The sequence below is a fragment of the Dermacentor albipictus genome, chromosome 3, assembly GCF_038994185.2.
Source record: "Dermacentor albipictus isolate Rhodes 1998 colony chromosome 3, USDA_Dalb.pri_finalv2, whole genome shotgun sequence".
Lineage (NCBI taxonomy): Eukaryota > Metazoa > Arthropoda > Arachnida > Ixodida > Ixodidae > Dermacentor > Dermacentor albipictus.
The window spans coordinates 93,853,542-93,874,748 of record NC_091823.1 but is presented as its reverse complement, the minus strand read 5'-3'; the positions used below and the strand labels follow the sequence as shown (position 1 = coordinate 93,874,748).

Sequence of the window (21,207 nt, the reverse complement as noted above, 5' to 3'; positions counted from 1 at the left end):
CGGTCATGTACTAATTGTGGCCATATTGTCCCTGCAAACTTCTTAATCTCATCCACTCACCTAACTTTCTGCCGCCATCTGCTACGCTTCCCTTCCCTTGGAATCCATTCAGTAACTCTCATTGACCATCGGTTATCTTCCCTCCTCATTACGCGTCCTGCCCATGCCCATTTCTTTTTCTTAATTTCAACTAAAATATCATTAACTCGCGTTTGTTCCCTCACTCAATCTGCTCTTTTCTTATCCCTTAAAGTTACACCTGTTATTTCTTTTTTCCATAGCTCGTTGCGTCATCCTCAATTTAAGTAGAACCCTTTTCCTAAGCCTCCAGGTTTCTGCCGCGTACGTGAGTACTGGTAAGACACAGCTATTATAAACCTTTCTCTAGAGGGATAATGGCAACCTGCTGTGCATGATCTGAAAATGCCTGCCAAACGCACCCCAGCCCATTCTTATTCTTCTGATTATTTCAGTCTCATGATTAGGATCCGCGGTCACTACCTGTTCTAAGTAGATGCATTCCCTTACCATTTCCAGTGCTTCGCTACCTATCGTAAACTGCTGTTCTCTTCTGTGACTTTTAAACATTAGTTTGCTGCAGATTAATTTTTATACCCAGCCTTCTGGTTTGTCTCTCCAGGTCAGTGAGCATGTATTGCAGTTGGTCCCCTGAGTTACTAAGCAAGGCAATATCATCAGCGAATCGCAAGTTACTAAGGTATTCTCCATTAACTCTTATCCCCAATTCTTCCCAATCCAGGTCTCTGAATACCTCCTGTAAGCACGCTGTGAATAGCATTGCAGAGATCGTATCTCCCTGCCTGACGCCTTTCTTTACTGGGATTTTGTTGCTTTCTTTATGGAGGACTACGGTGGCTGTGGAGCCGCTATAGATATCTTTCAGTATTTTTACATACGGCTTGTCTACACCTTGATTCCGCAATGCCTCCATGACTGCTGAGGTTTCGACTGAATCAAACGCTTTCTCGTAATCAATGAAAGCTATGTATAAAGGTTGGTTATCATTTCTCTATCACCTGATTGTTAATGTGAATATGGTCTATTGTTGAGTAGCCTTTACGGCATCCTGCCTGGTCCTTTGGTTGACGGAAGTCTAAGGCGTTCCTGATTCTGTTTGCAATTACTTTAGTAAATACTTTGTAGGCAACGGACGGTAAGCTGACAGGACATTAATTTTTCAAGTCTGTGGCGTCCCCATTGTTATGGATTAGGATTATGCTAGCATTTTTCCAAGATTCCGGTACGTTCGAAGTCATGAGGCATTGCGTATACACGGTGGCCAGTTTCTCTAGAACAATCTGCCCACCATCCTTCAATAAATATGCTGTTACCTGATCCTCCTCCCCAGCTGCCTTCCCCCTTGGCAGGCTTTCTTTACTTCTTCCGCAGTTACCTGTGCGATTTCGAATTCCTCTAGAATATTCTCTCTTCCATTATCGTCGTGGGTGCCACTGGTTCTGTATAAATCTCTATAGAACTCTTCAGCCACTTGAACTATCTCATCCATATTAGTAATGGTATTGCCGGCTTTGTCGCTTAACGCATACATCTGGTTATTGCCAATTCCTAGTTTCTTCTTCACTGCTTTTAGGCTTTCTCCGTTCCTGAGAGCATGTTCAATTCTATTCATATTATACTTCCCTATGTCAGCTGTCTTACGCTTGTTGATTAACTTCGAAAGTTCAGCGAGTTCTATTCTAGCTGTAGGGTTAGAGGCTTTCATACACTGGCGTTTCTTGATCAGATCTTTCGTCTCCTGCGAAAGCTTAGTGGTATCCTGTCTAGCGGAGTTACAACCGACATCTATTGCGCACTCCTTAATGATGCCCACAAGATTGTCGTTCATTGCTTCAACACTAAGGTCCTCTTCCTGAGTTAAAGCCGAATACCTCTTCTGTAGCTTAATCTAGCATTCCTCTATTTTCCCTCTTAGCGCTAACTCATTGATCGGTTTCTTATATACTAGTTTCTTCCGTTCCCTCCTCAGGTTTAGGCTAATTCGAGTTCTTACCATCCTATGATCACTGCAGCGCACCTTGCTGAGCATGTCCACATCTTGTATGATGCCAGGGTTAGCGCAGAGTATGAGGTCTATTTAATTTGCAGTCTCGCCGTACGGGCTCCTCCACGTCCACTTTCGTCTATCCCACTTGAGGAAGAAGGTATTCATTATCCGCATATTATTCTGTTCCGCAAACTCTACTAATAACTCCCCCCTGATATTACTAGTTAGGAATAACTCCCCCCTGATATTCCTAGTTAGTGATAAGCTAGAGCTCACTAGCTTATGATCACTGCACTTTACCTTACCTAACACTTCTGCATCCTGCGCTGTGCTGGGATCGGAATTAGGGCTTTTCCGGGCGTACAGTTTCTTCCAGCGCTTCCTGAAGAAGGTATTCACTATTCGCAGCTTATTCCTTCCCACGAATTCTACCAACATCTCTGCGAGTGTTAGTCTGCATATACCTTAGGGATGCGCGAATATTCGAAGTTTTGAATACGAGTCCAATATTACACACTAACCATTCATATTCGGAACGGAACTATTTTGTAATTTCACATATCTAAACTAGCCAAATATTTCGTGAAAACCAGCTCGTCAAATCCGGTTTGTTTTATCTGTCTGGTAAACAAAATATTGCACAATATCTTTTTTGAACAACCATTTACTTAGCGTTTGTGGAAATATAGTCACACAGCAGCCATTCATTCATTCAGGAAAAGCTTGCTTACCACCAGCTACTGAAGATGTTAAAGGGCTCCTGGCCAGCTCTGGCCATATTGAGCTAACTAGTGCAGAGCATACATTGTGCGATAACTATCATGTTTGCAATGAATTACATCGCTACGCGGCGCGAAAATATCTGAAATTTCAATCCGAACGCCATTTCCCTCTCCACTCGCGGCGGACGTGCTCCAAGCCGGACTGTGACGTACTTGTGCCCCTGCGCCTGCGTATTTGTTGTCCGCAACATGACGTCGCTCGTGGTGACACTTGACTTCGAAAATGATTCAAGGCAAAGTCTGTTATCTGTGTGATCTGTTGCCTGAATTAAGGAATTGAAGCTTAGAGAAATAATAAAACATACAAATGGAATGTCTGCGTGTTTTTGTTTTACTTCGCAGCGAAGCAAGAGAGATGTACTTCAGCTTCGTCTGCTTGTTCCCACGGTTGTTGTCACATGAGCAGGTATCGAAACAATGCCATTTTCTACCGTGTTCCAGAGCATGATAATGATCTGCGATCCGCTTGCTCTGCCTCAGTACTTGTGTAGCACTGAATTATACCGCTAGTCATGTTTCCTTGTGCACAGCACGCAAAACCGTGTGCTGCGCGAACAAGACAACACCTCGCGTGCGACTTTTTCGGCGGAAATGTTAAGCGCCGAAAAAAAAGCGAGGAGAAAAAAATGACCGCGGGGCCTGTGACGTATGCGTCACGCGATCCTCGAGGTCCGGCATGGGAGAACGCATATAATTATGGAGTTTTACGTGCCAAAACCACTTTCTGATTATGAGGCACGCCGTCGTGGAGGACACTGGAAATTTTGACCACCTGGGGTTCCTCCACGTGCACCTAAACCTAAGTACACGGGTGTTTTCGCATTTCGCCCCCATCGAAATGCGGCCGCCATGGCCGGGATTCAATCCCGCGACCTCGTGCTCAGCAGCCCAACACCATAGCCACTGAGGAACTACGGCGGCTGGGAGAACGCAGGGAAGGAATTTTGCTTGCGAAGGCTAGACGGGGGGGGGGAGTAGAGAGAGCGCCTTGCTTGGCAGTGGAGCCCGCCTGCTTAACTCATAGGTTGGGGGCACTGAAATATTTCTATCTCGGCTATTAATGAGCCGATTTGAAAGATGTTTGCGGCAGAGCGCTCCCTAGAGGACACGTAAGAACTTCCTGCTTATAACCAAAATTTCCCATGGGGCCTGGTGAGGGGACCCTTAGGAGCCTGTTCATGCAGTCATTTTAGTGTCAATTACTTATAGTTCGCCTAAAACGCTTGGCATTTGGTGGAAATCGAGCATATATCGTATATATCGAGCATTTTGATCGTACCAAAGATGGCGCGCCATCTTTGGCACGATCAAAATTCAATGGCGACAAAATTGATGATGCTACGATTGATGATAGCCCTCATGGCCTTTCGTGTTAATTAGGATGCAGTTAATGAAGGTACTGCTAATTAAAATAGAGTTTATTAAGGCACTCGAACACACCACCATAGGTGGGTGTCAAACTCACGGCCATTGGTGTCAATTAAGGCAAATTAAGGCACTTGAACGCATGACCTTTGGTGGGATCGAAATTCAATGGCACGAAAATTGATGGTGCCACCAGTGATAAGTGGGGGTCAAATCCACGACATTTGATAGGAGTGACACCCACGAGCTTTGGTGTTAGGATGAAGTTAATTAGGGCGCAGTTAATAAAGACAGAATTCCTTAAGCACTAGAACCCACGACCTTTGGTGGGAGAAAACGATAAGAAGTAAAAACGCATTAGAATGAGAATGTCCAGTAGAGGAGGAGTAGATTTTAATGAGCAGAAAGGAGGAGAGGTCGGCCTGGAGAGCGTGTCTCTAGCCTGCCACTCCTCACTGGGGAAAGGGGAAGTGGGAAATACAGGGAAAGGTAGGTGGCGGGTGATTATGTTATGGTACAATGAGATACTATATACACGTTATCCAATATGCGGGTGCGCAGTGAACGCGCATACACGTAACGGTAATCTTGTCCATACAAAAAGTAATATTGTCCCAAAAAGTTATTGCGCAAACACATTTCGTATTGACTGCACGTCTCACAGCTTCTAAAGGCGATCGTCTAGACCAGTCTCACTTAAAAAGTTCAAAAGTGATTTTATGGCACGTTGGGCACAATGAACACTCCTCCAAGCGCCCAAAAGCTTTTCTTCTGAAAAGGGACGGGAGTCCAAGCTGTCAACTATTGATTTGAGTTTTCTGCGTTCGGCCGCATATTGAGGGCACACACAAAGTACGTGAGCTATTGTCTCGAGAGTGTGACAGACGCTACATTCAGGGTCCCGTGCTTGTCCAATCTTGTGAAGGTATCGGTGGGTGTATGCAACACCCAGCCGTAATCGATGAATGAGTGTTTCCTGGCTTCTCCGCAACCGAAGTAGAAGCCGGAATTGTAAGCCAGCGTCAAGTCTATGAAGGCGCTCTTGTCGATGTTCGGGGTTGTCCCAATGTCGTTCCGTAGAAGTTTTAAGGGAGGTATGGAGCAAGGCGTTAATGTCATACCGGGAAAAATGAATTTTTATAATAGTTCCGTCAGTGTGCGCCTTTTTTGCTTCCGCATCAGCCTGTTCGTTTCCAGCTATTCTACAATGGCCAGGAATCCACTGCAGCACGATGGTATGCCCGGAGTGTGACGCCTCAGCAAGTAGAGACATGATGTCATGAACCAGAGGACTATATGCCATTCTCTCACTCATATAATTGCTGATGAGTTGCAGTGCTGGTTTTGAGTCACAGAACACTGTCCACTTCTCGAGACTCTGTTGCAGTATGCAGCGAACTGCTTCTCGAACTCCGGTCAACTCAGCTGCTGTAGACGACGTCCTGTGTCCTATCTTGAATCGCTGTGCGATTCCCATTCCTGGCACCGTGTAGGCCGCCGCAGAAGAGGTCTGTGTCACAGTAATTTATTGAATGTCTCTTGGGCGTGTAAGCTATCGCCTTCATCCGCTTTAGCGTACGCTAACGTGACTGTCAACATTTCAATTCAACAACAGCAACATCTACCATTTCTCGCATCGCCCGTAACCTGCTTAGTCACACTCTTTGTTGGCTTAATTTGCATCTCGTATTGGGGGCGAGCTCCTCCACTGGAAACGCTGGCGCCACCGTCGGCGTGACATGCCACAATGGATCACATGGACACAACGGCTGCGTCGGCTTCTTCGGAAGCGCCGAAGCGAGCTGAAATGAAAGTTTACAGTCCCACCTGGCGACGCGGTTCTGATTAAGGGGTGAGGCTTTACCACCTTGGGCGTCTGCTTGACAACATTTGAAAGTACTCTAATAGGTAGTGGCTGCCTTTGGAGGCGCGCAACATGGTAAGCTACTGCTCGGTGCCGCAGCGCCGGACGTACGCTATGGAGCCTGGTGTCAGCCTTATTCACACGTAGCAGCAGGGCCAGGAGCTGCGTGAAGCTTGGCTCGCGAAACTTAGAACCAGCAAGCAGTCATCGGCTACAACTCGGGTATGCTGCAACACAAACGCGGAAAGATTTCTGCTACGGTGCGGGGACTGCGCGATGTTCGCTAAGTAGCAGAAAACGCGAACAGAGATGCTCGCCCGCGCCCACTGCCCGGATAATCTCATGACGGTTTGGTCTATGAACTTGCTCATGCTAGATACTGGCAAATTCACTGGAACGGAAAGGGAGCAATAAGACGCAGATTAAAAACAAAGCATGGCATGTGGTCATGTTTGTGCTATGTTTTGCTGCACTGGATTACAGGAAAGAAGCACAGGGAAATCGCGTGCTGAGAACACCGATAAACATACAGTGCGACGTAACTTGAGAAATAATATAAAAATGTCCAAGAATTTAGAAAACAAAAAAAGATTGAATCGTCGCGACGGCACATCCCAGTCAACGTAGGCGTCGAAGTCTCTATAAGGAAATTATTTTTCAACAGTTCTGGTAGCGTCCATGCAACAATGGTTGCTAGTGTACTGTGAAATTCTCATATGCTGCGGCCTAAAGCCTCACGGAACGGTGCGAAAACGCGCTTACAGCGATAACAAAACATTGTGCGCGGACATGCATGCAGAGGCGCAGTCGCTCGCTGTGAACCCGTGCGATCGCTGCATTAATTTGAAGCTTCATCCTGTTATGCCCCATTTGGTTATACAGACAGCCCACTATAAGAACATATTTCACATAGTGTACTCTCAGTGTTTGCCTACTGCACGCGAAAAAAAAACGGTTCGGGAGACTCATCGCGGCGATCACGCGCAGTGGCGTTCACTGTACGTATTCGGTAAAGAGATTCTGTGCTTTCAGTTTGCCCAAGTATATTATATCTACAGTCAAAAACTCCCCTCGTTTTGAGAGTACCTGCATAAATGTCCTGCAGGGCTGCCACGTGCTGTTTTTATTGAGCGCTGTAAGCGAAACCTATGAGGAGCACACCCCGTGATCCGTGATACTGCGCTAGGGAGGCGTTTCCGACAGATGGCGACTCCGTAACTCCTTGCCCCCAATACTCTGCCACATATGCCGTTACGAAGAACATCGGGAGAGTTTTTCGACCCATGCTCGGCGGAAATTAAAGCAGCTGCTAGCGAAAGCACGCGCATCGTCCGCCGCAAACGTGACAACCTTGGGCCGATTCTAGGTAGCGTGAACTGCTGCGCTAAAACATTTTTTTCCCTATCTCCATCCGCTGAGAGATACTGCTTGTGTCGCGCTGAGAATAGTTGCCGCTGTTCATCGCACACAATGGTACGTATTTATTCCGAGACGGCATGTAATAGCGGGAATGATATGGTGTTCGCAATGGTTGAATTAGTAAAGGCAAGGCGCAGAAGACCAGGACTTAAGAACACAAACGACAGGACCAGCACCTCCTGTCGTTTGTGTTCTTCTTCTTAAGTCCTGGTCTTCTGCGCCTTGCCTTTACTAATTCAAGCATGAACCAACTAGCCCAAGCATGAGTTTTACTTTCGCAATGGGAAAACCACGTTAGCACAGTTACACAGTGGTGGCATCGATGGATCCGGCCACGGGATCACCTCGAGAATACGCAGCGAAGCCACTTATTATGCCGAAATCTGGGCTGCTTCATGTCCACATGATAGCGGAGCGTAAACAGTTACTCCACCGAGGGATGCGTTCAAGGTCGTTACATTCGCGGCCTTCGTAGGTACCGTATCGGGGCTGTGGGTAAAATACGCCAAACTTCATTATGCTGCAGAAATGAGCAGTGGCAAGTTGTTGTTTTTTTCATCTGTGGACTTCGTGATGATGTCCTACGATGAGTCTTAAGTCTTGCATTGGATAAAAGTTCAGTAGTTTTTTGGTTGGGGTGTTCCTGAAATTTTCTACTGCTTGTCGAATTATTACCTAAAGTCATAATAATAATCTAGCAATCGTGATGAAGTCACTCACTTACCATACGTTCCCATTATTAAACAAATTGTGAACACATATTCGGAATTACCCTGCATTTGTTTGTAATAATTACCCTGTATTGTGCTGACCATTAACATATACATATTCAGGAATGCCGAAGTTTTTTATCTGCAACTGTAGACGATTGTGTTTCCCTTGCTTAAAGCGAGCCGAAGCTGGGGCCTGCAACCTTGCCAAGCTACTCTGCTGACTGCGTTTTCTGCAGGCCTTCTGCATCATGTAGGACTTGGTATGATTCAAATAATAATAATACTATTATATTATCGTAATGATATACGAGGGTTAATCAGGAAGTACTTGTCTGTATATGTTATTAGACAAAATAAGGCACGTACCGGTAATTACACATATACGTACTCTTCTATGCACTTTACAATATTTCTCCACATAGCCCCCACAGCCGTTAAGACATATGTCCCATCACAGCACTACACTGAGATGACCCTGTGGTAGAATGTGACGTCCACGGCCTCCCCCGAACGCTCATTGTCATGCAAGTCTTTACGGCCTTTTGCGAACTCACAACACCAACACCTCACACTTCTCAAAGAGAGAAACCTTTCCCCATACGGTGTCTCCATTTCCCTGCGGATTTTGATGGGCGTTCGTCGCGGGCTCCATAGGAAACAAATCACACTTCATTGTTCATACACCATGGACGTGTGAAGCACAGCGCCATTTTGAGTAATCGACAGCAGCGCCGCGCCTCCGAGTTACCGGCAGATAAGGTCAGGCTGGTTCATGAAAGGCCCACCGCTGGGAATGGATATGTGGACTTCATATTTAACGCCTTAATTTGGCTAAAATATCAGGGCAAGAATTATGTGATTCGCCCCCGTATTGGGACTATTATATGCGCTTCAGGATGCCTAATTTTAGCATTAGTAGAAATGAAAATATATATATATATATATATATATATATATATATATATATATATATATATATATATATATATATATATATATGTATATATATAGTGCTCCTTGCGTTGGCTCTTCTTCTCTACAAGAACTACGGTACGGCGGTGAAGGGGGACCATCCTAGCGACTGAAGGTGATGAGAGAATGAGGATTGTGAGACTGCTTTAGGCAGCTACCGTGGACTTTCTCGTGACCAAGAGAGGGCTTGTACGAGAACGGCTTCACCGACTTGAAATATGTGACCGGAGACCATCACTCGATGTCATATGAGCCCTCATACGTGGCAGAAAACTCCGCAGTGAAGACAGGGGAGTGGATCGGTAAGTATAGTGAGGCGAATGAGGCAAAGGCAAAGGCCTGCAAAGGGTGATCGTTGTCGCGGTGAACATTCTGGAGGCCTTAAGTGTCAGACGTGAATGAGTGGGCCAGCTGACGGCGCTCTTCGGCATTCTGGGAGACTTCAGCAACTAGACTCAATTCAGAAGCGTGTGCGCGGTACGGTATAGTCAGGTGAAGTGTGGAGGATGGTTCGTGGCCATATAAAAACTTAAAAAAAACAATAGTGAAAACATTGACATTGATGGTGTCGTGGTATTACATAAGTTCCTCACAAAGGAGAGAATGAAGCCGTCGTAAACCGTAATTTCCGTCTTTCGGACTACGTAATATACTCATCTTCACGAACTCAGAACCCTAGCCGAACTATGTTAGGCGTCAGACGCGATGTACCTTCGTGTCTTCTTCTCCTCAGGCTCTGATGTGCCCGCGTTCGTTGCCTGTAAAGTTCAGTTTAAAAAGCTGCTAGTGACCTTGTTTGCGTTTACATGCAACCAGCATTGCCCATTACTGAGTAAACTTTCATGCATTTCTCTCAGAGTATTCAAGGACCAGTCCTATTCTGTGTGGCCTTCAATGCTCATAACGTTACCTCGGGCTGTAGCCACACTGATGCAAGAGGCAGGTCTTTAGAAAAGGCTATAGACTCATGCGGCCTTGTTGTGCTCAATGATGAATCGATTACCTTTTTAAGAGGCTACAATTATGCTATTTGTTTTGATATTACTATAGCCTTCCCTGACCTTACGTGTGGTATTAGATGGTGCACAGACTATGAGACATGGGGTAGTGACCACTATCCAATTCTCATATCGCACCCCCTTTTGCATCCGTCAAGATCTCCCAGAGTAACTAAACTTACTAATTGGCAACTATTTCGAGAATATAATTCTGTGGTACTGAACCACGTAAATGACCTGGACACATTCATGTTATGGGTACTAAGAAATTACTAAGAATTCCGGAAGCATATCAGATCGTCCGATTTTCTACAGTGGGCCAGAGATTTTCCTACTGCTTTAAACTAAAACGTGGCGTCGATGGCTGTAATACAGGTGGCTTAGAGGCCAACTCTGCCTGGTATTCGACGTGTCTTTGCAAAAGCATCTACTTATGTTAGTGGCCTAGCGACAGGAGTCGGCTGATAAGCGTATGGCAAAGCCACCGGTGACCTGCTCCTGAATCACCTGCCGAATGGCCAGAGCCAGAGAGTGCGTAGGCACTTGCGTCGTTCTCAAAGATCACAGATGTCGAGCCACTTGCCGCGCAAGTTCCTTCGCAAGTTGATTGATTTCCGACAACAGCACATTGCGGCTGCCACCGTTGGTCAAACCGGCGTTGGAATAGTCTAGTGTAATAGACAACCGAGGTAAGATGCGTTGTTTGCGAAGCTTGTTGAAGCGCTGGCACAAGTTCAAGAGTTATGCTCCGTGCGCCGCTCCTTAGCCGGGAACACTTAAAGGTCATCGTTGTGTGTGCCTTTCATTATGTGCTTGATGTTGTACTTTTCAAATGGGGAAGGATTTAGGTGCTCCCAAAAGCCAATGGCATGTTCGACATAGCTCGTAAAATTATCACCCGGCTGTTCCGCACGGCTGCGTAGGCGCTGCTCGGCGCGAATTTTGTTCGTTGCAGCGCTGCCGAATACTTCCACGATGCTCGTCTTGAAGGCTGTTGAAGTGCCGGAGTCAGATTAGTAGTTACGAAACGAAATGTTTGCGATGTCCATAAAACAGGACATTGTTCAGTTTCGTAGAGATGTTCCCCTTGTTGTGTCCGCTCGCCCTTTACAACCACAACAACCAATCTTCGATGTCATGGTCAGCTGCGGCACTAAAGAAAGCTGGATTACGTTGGCAAAGTACGCTAGATGCGACGATCGACGGAGAGTGGGCCATACCTTGCTCGGTGCCATCCACAGACACTGTCGCAGAAGTGGCGTGCAGCGTTGGGCGTCGAAATTCATGGCTTGAAGGTTACCCAGGAACACCACAATTTCAATATATATATATATATATATATATATATATATATATATATAAACCACTAGAAGAAAAACCAAGGAGCCCAATTTTTATGAGTGGTATCATAAGAAGCCAACAAGGACGCCCAGGACAGCATATGGTACATTACTTGTACCTATTACATGAAATAAGGAACTTATAAATATTAGGAATGAAAGCGCACGAAAGGAAGAACAGGCCGCAGGTGGGATACGAACCCACCTCTTTGCATTATGCATGTGGTGCTATTACCAATTGAGCGGCCCTGGCGCCATTTTGCCATCGACTTTCAGCGGTATTTCTGTTTGCCTACTCGAACTTGCTTGTGAGTGGTGGCGCTGGCTAACACTTCCAGGGTTAGTTTAAGTAGGTAAACATAAATGCCCCAGAAAGTGGATGGAAAATGGCGCCGCGGTAGCTCAACAGGTAAGAAACATCGCACGCGTTAGGCGTAGACGTGGGTTCGTATTCTACCTGCGGAGTGTTTTTTTTCATCCATGTTCATTTCCATTGATTAGTCATTTATTTAATTCGAATAATAAGTACACGTAATATTCGCCCTATGCTGTGCTTGATGTCGTGGGATGCTTATGACACAACACGCATATATATATATATATATATATATATATATATATATATATATATATATATATATATATATATATATTAGGGTGCTATCCTCAACCTGCGCACGTGCATGCTGACGTTAGGAATTGAGGCATGTCCACTCTTTTTTCTTTCTTACCAGGACGCACTAGATTTCGGCACATCAATGTGCGTCGTTGTTATCACGTCGCTGCTAGCGGCACTTTTGGCGACATTGCTGCGCCATTCAGCCAAGGACCGCTCCCACAGGACACCGCCAGGTCCTGTCTACTGGCCTGTGCTTGGAAAATTGAACTTCTCGTCTCCCAGCATTTCCTTAAAGCAGTCCGTTCAGTGGTCGAAAAAATACGGCCCCATTGTCGGGTAAAGTATGACTTACATATTGTTAAGGGTGGCAAATTACCATTTCTTTAAGGAACGTTTTACTTTGACACATGAATATATGTTTGCCGTAGTCGAATATTATTGTCTTCAAATCATTAGCACTTAAGACAATGCAATAAATGTATATAACATATTTTGCACTCCCTCTACATGCAGTTAAGCACGCCACATGCTGAAGTTATATGTGAATGCTGCTTTTTGCGCAAAGACGAGGACGAAGGAGAGCCTGAGACACACGAGCGCAGATTTACAACATTGTTTTATTTTGAAGGAAGTGACCACATTTATAGGAGAATATTTGAGATCACGTGTGCGACGCCCGCAGAAAATACCTGCTTCTGCGCAAGAAGGATGGAAGAATAGCTCCTTGCTGGAAAGGGCGATGCGTGGTTTTGACACACAGGTGTCACCACACCTATCAATAAATTCCGCTTCGATGATTTCCCGCATTCATTAATTAGGATTTGTGCTGACGATTGAGCATGCAGTATACGCCAGTTTACACGTGACCGTATTTGTGGTGCCTGCCTGATTAAGCGTACAGTTTGTACAGTGGGCAGAAAAAAAAACCCTGATTTCTATCACATTGTAGCGATGTTCCTGTAGCCTGTCATTTAGGCATCGCCCGCTCTGACCAACACAGTTACACCCACAATTCAAAGGCACGTTATAAAATATTCGTTCTGCACATTCAACGAACTTTGACTGATGTCTCTTTTTGCAAGCAAAGTTTTTAGGGGCACACGCACTGGTGAATCTGCACATAACTTGCAGTTTATCGGGAGCGGAAAAAAACAAACACTTTCACATTGGCCTCCTGGTCAATCTTGTCAGTCGATGCGATATGCCATGGATGTACGGAATAAGCACGACATTCTTGTAAAGCGTGGATGACTGAGAAGCATTAGTTATTTGTTGTGACATATGTTTAGACAGGGTTTCAGCAACGCTAACGAGGACATCCGTGGGGTAGCCCACGTTCCTGAGGCGAAGTGCCTGTTCAGAGACGCTGTCGGCCATGAGCTCTGGGCAAGACTTAAAGAACTGGGAAGGCACAACTTAGCAATGCCCCTTTTTACCAGCTTAGCAATGCCCCTATTTACGCACACGGGAGCAGTGCCTTGCTGGCACTAGGCTCGTACTTCCAGTATATACGTTTTGTCTCGGAATGAAAACTTGATGTCAAGAAAGCGTAGGGTTTCGTATACGGTAACTCATGAGTTAAAAATACAGATGACAAGCCCCAACGGACGGATAACGGATAGCGCTCTTGTAGCTACCGTCTTGAAACGCCCAGACCTTCAGTCAAGAAAAATTTAAGAATCAGCCACGTACCTAGAGGTCTTTGCGATGCTCAGTTCACTAAGGCGGCTACTGAGGCCCCTATCCATTCCAGCTAAAAATAAGTTGTTCAGAATGGGGCGACGCACGAGCCGATACATATCCCCTCCTTCTGCATGAAATGCTTGCCGCCCCACTGGTTAAAAGTGTACTGAAGATAAAAACTGCGCAGTTCCAAAAAACCACTACATGACACCCCCGTCTCATTCATAACGATGACACTTTCAAACCCATCCATGCAGTTCTGTACACATGAGAGCAGACAAGACTGGGGTAAGGAATAAACCTGATTTTTGATGTCAATTCAAAAAGCCCCGAGATTTTCGTGTGAGGTTGGCCTAAAGTAGTTCAGAACAACATCAGAGTTCTTGACAAGAAAGGGGTCATCAATGCGGAACCGACTAAGTCATGTTTGCAAAAATAGGGTAATGGACTTCTGCCAAGTGCCTTTTTCAGAGACGATAGCTGTGAAAGGGGTGTGAACCTTATGTGTTTTAACAAAGAAAAACACATCGAACCATTCTAGATTACTCGCTTCTATACCTTTGAGAACACCATCTAATTTTAGCCTGCTACACAGTTCTTTAGCCTTTCATTTTTCTTTAGAAATGGACAGGTTCTTGCATGGTGCAAAAGCGTTTTGTTCTGCTTCTACAGCTTTCTCATAGAAAAGGCCATTAGACAGCAACTCGAAACCTGCCTCTTTGTCAGCAGGTAATACACACAGATTATCCTTCAGGAAGGACAAGGCTCACTTTACAGGTACCTTCGGTCCTGGGGCCCCGCTAGGGTTTAGAGCGTCCACACCATCCGACACACACCGCACAGACACCTTGTCTCAGCCTCTGCTTCGTACTCGTCTTGTGCTCAAAAAGTTGCATTCATGTCCTACCAACACATCCAAACACTCACCTCAGTGAGCTATATCTGAAGTTCTTGGGTGTGGTGCATTTATGAGTTCATTATCGCCTCTTTCGAGCTGCCTCGTCATAATTTTTGTATGAGCGAACGCCGCATGCTGCTGTCTGTCGCTATCGTCTAGAAGTGCATTCTTAAAGACACCTTTCAACGATACGACACAAAAGTAACAAAGTAACACCATTCTACAGTATATTGGCACATTGACGTTCTCTCTTTTCTACAAAAGCATACACGTGCAGCGTAGAAATATTTTAACAACTAGAAATGTACTACCGATATCGTTTTCTCTCATCCTGTGTTCATGTGCGGTTGGCATATGGCGAGAAGCCTGAAACAAGGTTCTGTGGATGTCGTGATCCTGAACGACAACGAACAAATCAAGGACATTTTGTCCAGACCAGAGGTTCAGGACCGCCCCACCACATGGGGCCTCAGCTCTGCCCAAAAAGGTAAAAATTATATATACATCGGCCTAAATACTACCAGCAATACCTGTAAGGCATAACCACGACGATGCATATTGTAGTGCGCATTTATATTCACTGATGCGTTTGTTTCCAAGACAATCTATGACGTATTTAATAACGGTTTATAAGCAGAGAATGTTTCAGATGGCAAAAGTGGATGAAGACAGAATATGGAATTAGCCGTTTTATTTGATCCAGTCAATCAGTGAATGTTGTAGTTATACAGCAAGACTTAGAGAAAGGGGCTGTAAAGTGTGACTAAAATTTGCTACCAAATTTTCATTTTCCTACGCGAAAGAAATACCATGTAATTGTTGTTTGTAAGTTCTTTTTTTGAATTGCTCTATGTTTTTTGTAGAACTATCTCGGCAACAAATAATTTCAACTGACTGCCTCAACCCCCCCGGCCAATGGCGTAAATACGACAGTTACTTCGACGCAGATAGTTTACACCAAAAGAAGTAATTAGGTCCCCTTAAGTCCCAACACTATCATCGCATGCCTTATGCCCATATAAAAGGCAGTGGCAGCAGAACGAGCAATGACGTGTTATTCCCGATCCTGACTACCGACCATATATTTCAACCATATTCAGACCCTCGGTTATCAAGCAGCATCATTAATTATGAAGAGGTTCAATGTCCTAACAGCACACATATGCGGATATCTTTTGACACAAACAAATTACTCGCCTTGTTCAATGCAGGAGCTCTACAACGTAGAACTATTCAAATCTGCTTTTATCCCAATCTCCTAGATGACATTTACGTAAGCGCCAACGCAAACATCGGGCGGTGACGGGTTGCGTTGTCTGAACAGCTTAACCAAACGCTCTCCTCGCTCATAGGAGGTCATATTGGCTCGCTTTCAAAACGAATAACAATGCATACACTGAGCGGTTTCTCTTATCTAAGGGGCTGACAACAAACGAGGACGACGCTTAAGTAGATAGGGTTTCTATGGGGTCCAGCGCAGGGAAAATAAATAACCGTATCAGCAAAGTGGTACCGACGTGTGCGATTTGTCCGCTTCCTTTTATTTAGCTTGCGGTGGCTGGTCGAAAATCGCGGTGGCTTGCGATGGAAAGTTAAGAATGCCGCTAAAACGCATCCTCAGCAAGGAATACTTGGCAGAGCGAGGTCTTTTACCTGCCGAAAGGGCTCTGCAACATTTTACAGCTACGCATAAAAAGGTTTACTACGCAGAAATAAATCTACCCTCACCGGCAGGCGCACGAAGCGAGTCCAGAGCGATCGGCGGGCAGCAATCTCCTATTCTTTTCGGAACTGGGCAGTCTCTGGCTATGCAGAAAAACGTTCAATTTTGTTCGGCATATTAGCACATATTTAACGTGTACACGTAACTGATGTGGCGCGTCTCACGGTTTTGTGATGTCGCGTCACAGATAGGCGAAGTGGACGCAGCCCGAAAGCATTTCACGAATTGTGGAGGACTAATACCGGAAAGGCGTCAATTCAGAAATCAATTATTTCGGTTTAATCATGCATAATCAGCGCGCACAGGTCACACGAGGGGGAGTTATGGCGGTTTTCGTAACGTCGCATGAAAGACAGGCGAAGTTGAGGGTGGCCCGAAAATGTGTTCTCCAAGCATGAAGGGCTGATTGCAGAATTGGAATAGAAAAGCTTGGAATGGCTTTACGTTATAGCGCCCCAGATACAGGTCAAGAAAAAACGTGGACATTGAATTTTGATCGGATCAGCAGTCAAAAGAAAAGTAATAACTTTGCATTCTCTAGATGACGAACAGAAAAAAACCTCCGGAAATCTCTGACATCTTTGGAGAGGCCCTCAGTGATAAATACTAAATTGGAACTTTATTCCAAACTCTTGTACTGCTGTTTTAGGAGCGTTAAAACTAACTCTTACCTGAATGTTAATGTTTCCTCAACTGGAGCTATGGAATGCTAGGAAAGCCTAAGTGAAACATACTACTCTAGAGTAAATATTAAGAAATCGTTTGAAGGTTTGCATAGATACATGGTGAAGAGAGTAGAATTGATGAGCATCACCCCTCTTTAACTTGCTTTACACATGTTGTTTCATGTTAGAAGGTAGAATATTAACAAATTTGTTTATTCCAACGTTTCTAGCATGGACATGATGCCTGGATGTACTACACACATGGATCTTTGCTGCCAACATGATGTTTTGTTATTTTCTACCTCTTGACCACCAAATCCATACTAGCCCCAATAACAGGAGTTACCCAAACTGATTTGGCAGAATGTGTTCACAGGAAAAGAGAGACTTGAAATGATCAACCATGGGAGAATAAGAAAGTTCCTAGGGAGGAGGAAATGTTTTGATAAACAGAATTGTTTTCATCACGCCATGGTACTCCCCTGACGAATACAATTCTCCTCGTGAGAATGCTTGCTACGTGAGTGGCTTCCTTAGTTTGCAAGCTGCTTTTTACCTCAGCTGATCTTAATTTTATTCAAGTAGTTATTGCGCAAGTGTTTATTGTTCCAGTTTATCAAACTGGAAGTATACATATGAATACAACGAAACAAGGACTATTATTTTCAAGGAATTACACCTTCCAATGCGGTTAATTGCGCAAGTTTTTTTCGCAATACGCGTGAAGAATAATGCGACCGAATTCCCTCCAAGGCTGTTTACACGTTATTTTACAGGTTTTTCGACCTTCAGTGGGCAGCAATGGAAAGAAAACAGGGACTTTTCTATGCGAGCATTGGCGAAGCTTGGACTCGGGAGCGAGGTCATGCGCCAGCACATACAGGTGTGGAGCAATGTTTTGAAAACAAATAGTGAGTCGCTAAGCTTCCTCAGTTACTTTGCATCCCTGCGAAAAAAGCAGAGAATTCACTATATAAAAAGAGTCAGACAAGGAGACACAATCTCTGCAAGGCTAATCCCTGCGTGCTTAGGAGAAGCATTCAAGCTAACACATTTGGAAGGGCTAGGAGTAAGGTTCAACGGCGAATATCTGAACAACCTTCGGTTTGCAGATGACATTGTCCTTTTCAGCAACACTGAGGATGAATTGACACAAATGAATGAGAACCTTAACCAAGAAAGTGTCATAGTAGGGTTGAAGGCACATATCAGCGCTACCTAGGGTGTGGTAATTTATAACCTATTTTGTATCAGTCTTCAGCGAAATATAAAACTAGCTAAATCGAAATAGTTGCGTTTCATCAATACACCTACATTGACGCAACGAGTGCTAGTATAAAATTCCAGTTTAGTGCCAAGGCAATCATAACGGCCGTCAGCGAACACGCTAAACAAGGGACAAGAAAAACCCCCAAGAACGTAAAGAGGAGACAACCATTTCTTTCAACTTCATTTCACAACCATAGGCTTATGTATGGTGAAAACTAGAAAAAGAGAAAATAAATTGACAAAGCTATTATATGATGACATACGTCGAATAAAATTTATTTCGAATAGAGAGTTGTGTCCGCTTTACACCTTTATTTGTCCCTAGTTTTGCGTAGGTCTTAGGTTTTCCGCGCCAAAACTACTATCTGACTGTGAGGCACGATGTAGTAGGAGACTACGAAGTGGAACACATCGGGTTCATAAATGTGCACCTAATGCACGGCACACGGGCGACTTCGGTATTTGCCCCCATGGAAACATCGAAATGCGGCCACCGCAGCTGGGATTTGATCCTTCGACCTAGTGCTCACTAATCAACTACGGCAGCAATTAAATTCACTAATCAACTACGGCGGGGAATACAATATTTGTTGTGTTTCTTGTGTAAATAAAATCTGACTTTGTCTAAGGCTCATCTCTGAAGAAAAAGGTCGTTGTTCAATAGTTTCGCTCGCGTTCTGCTGATGGGCTTTGTTCTTTAGCATCAGAAAAGCAAAAAAAAAAGACATCATGCATGAACCAAATCTGAACAATATGCGCGAATATGAGAATAAATCTCGCAGCAGTCTTAACATGTATTTCAGATAAAAAAAAATAGGCGGTATGCAGGTGATAGAATCAATATGTCAGGTTCCAATGTTACAGATTCATGTCGTGAAGGTGTTTGGAATGCCGTCATGAATTTAAGCTGCCAGAATGAAGAACTGAAGCTTAGTTCTGGATCTAATATCTACCCATCCAACAGCCATTGCATCTGATTTAAGAAATTATTTAAATCGAGGTAGGAAAAACTTGCGTTGCATAAGTTTTTCTGAATATTTCGAGCAACATCAGTTGAGAGTACATGCGTTCTGCCTGCCGTTTCCCAACACGTGCACTACGTTTATTAAACCCCTACTTCTTTTACATGTGAAGCACGTTACCAGTTTCGTCACTTTCCTTTATTTAATTCAATCTTTCAGTTCGAAGCCAGGCACCTAGCGGACACTTTGGCTTCGCATCATGGCCATCCCGTGTCGAGCTTCGTGTACGGGCACAGGAGCCACATTAACTCCATCTGCCGCTTTCTCCTGGGTTACCGCTACGACTTGGACGATCCGCACTTCGCTTCGCTGCAGGAGGCTCTCTCAGGTTTCCGGCTGCAGACAGCAGCTGCGCCCATCGAACACCGCGCCGCTTGGCTGCGACGTGTGCTGATCGAGCCTCTCTGGCCTGCCTCCATCAGCGCAAAGCGTCGCCACAATATATCGACAATCAACTCCGTGGTCAGGTACCTTGGGGTATTTAATCAAGTTTTGCTAGCGGCGCCCACATCTTCTCGCTTGCTATGCGATAATCTAAGGTTACCTCTTTGAAGTATCGATACCAACGAAACAATTACTTTTATTTTCATGCGTCGAGTGAATCGAATTGTCTAGTGTAAGGCTGAAAACTATATTTCACAGGTAGACCCTCAGTGCACCTCGTGATAGCTTTAGTGTGCCACGATAAAATAGGAGGATGGTTAGAGCGTCTGCCAGAAATGAAGTCAGCTACTTTGCAGTCTCTTATAATAGGGATAACGGAAGAATGGCCATAAGCCCCTGCTGCATAGAAATTACGACAACGGTTACAAAAATACACGCCGGTAAGAGTATTTATGAGAGCATGAGGCCTAGCGTAAAAAGTGGGTATACTAATCAAGGTGAACGACCTGATAGGTTTTTCCTCGCGGCATTCCCCTATGCCATCACGCATCTTATAACAAGCTAAGAGTTGCTGTGAGCTTTGGCGTCATGTATACTCGACTACGTCCATAGTTTATTGCCTCGATTTCACACTGCCTCACTTATATATTGCAGCCTTGACGTGAGTTCTGCTACAGACGTCATTCAGAATTTCCCTGCTCAAACATTTCTCTCTCCATCTACCTGGAGAGGAAACCCTGCAATGCTTGAACACAATGATACTTTGGGCAATATAAATGATATGATACCATTGCTATGAAGCTAAACGTTCTTAATACTTGGGAAAAAATTGAGTTAACTCATCCGTGGGAGTTAGAAGAAAATGAGAAAGTGTGCACAAAATTGGAGTTGTTCGTGCAGTCACAAATTCAAGGCTCTAGAGTCTGGAACCTTTTATTTTTTTATCGATATCCTATTTTTACAACGGGGTTATTAAGGGCGCTGTAGATAAACGTGCTATTTTGGCCACCTCACACTCAAACCTACTTGTGGGATATTTGGGCCACAAGTTTCAGGAATTCCAGCTGTATTTGCTCCTTTCCGGCTGCGCTAGAGCTCTAATATTTCGGTGTTCCTTCACCAACTGGAACAATATTTATTTCACTTGTGCGGAGAGCCTAAGATCGTGATCGTTATTGCTGTAGTCCAGTAGTACACTCTAATATCATATACACGTATAAATTAGGCTCTCATACGTATTAGGCTTCTCATACTACTGTTGCAGAAAATATTTTATGACGTAGTAGTTCTGCGGAAACCCGCAAGGTGGAGAGAATTAATGAATAAAGGGAAAATCGGACAACCACCCCTTCGTAGCAATTGCTACAAAGGAAACCCATACGGGTTCTTCGAAAGAAAAAGCCTCAGGGTTGAAGAAAAATTCGTCCTAGTCCGGGACTCGAACCCGGGACCACCGCCTTTCCAG

At 44.7% G+C, this 21,207-nt stretch overlaps 1 protein-coding gene across 3 annotated transcripts in view; it reads left to right on the top strand.

The window, feature by feature from the left end:
- Positions 1–7,314: 7,314 nt before the first annotated feature.
- Positions 7,315–21,207, top strand: part of LOC135902958 (cytochrome P450 2H2-like) — a 31,178-nt gene continuing 17,285 nt past the window's right edge. For 2 of the 3 annotated variants that reach the window (XM_065433297.2, XM_065433296.2), the window contains exons 1-5: positions 7,315–7,510; positions 12,214–12,434; positions 15,045–15,166; positions 17,844–17,950; positions 19,518–19,825. In XM_065433297.2, coding sequence (XP_065289369.2) covers positions 7,508–7,510; positions 12,214–12,434; positions 15,045–15,166; positions 17,844–17,950; positions 19,518–19,825 — 761 coding nt within the window. In that variant the 5' untranslated portion in view covers positions 7,315–7,507. Of the gene's footprint in view, positions 7,511–8,345; positions 8,430–12,213; positions 12,435–15,044; positions 15,167–17,843; positions 17,951–19,517; positions 19,826–21,207 lie in introns of all 3 variants that reach the window. The other variant, XM_065433298.2, reaches the window with a different exon arrangement.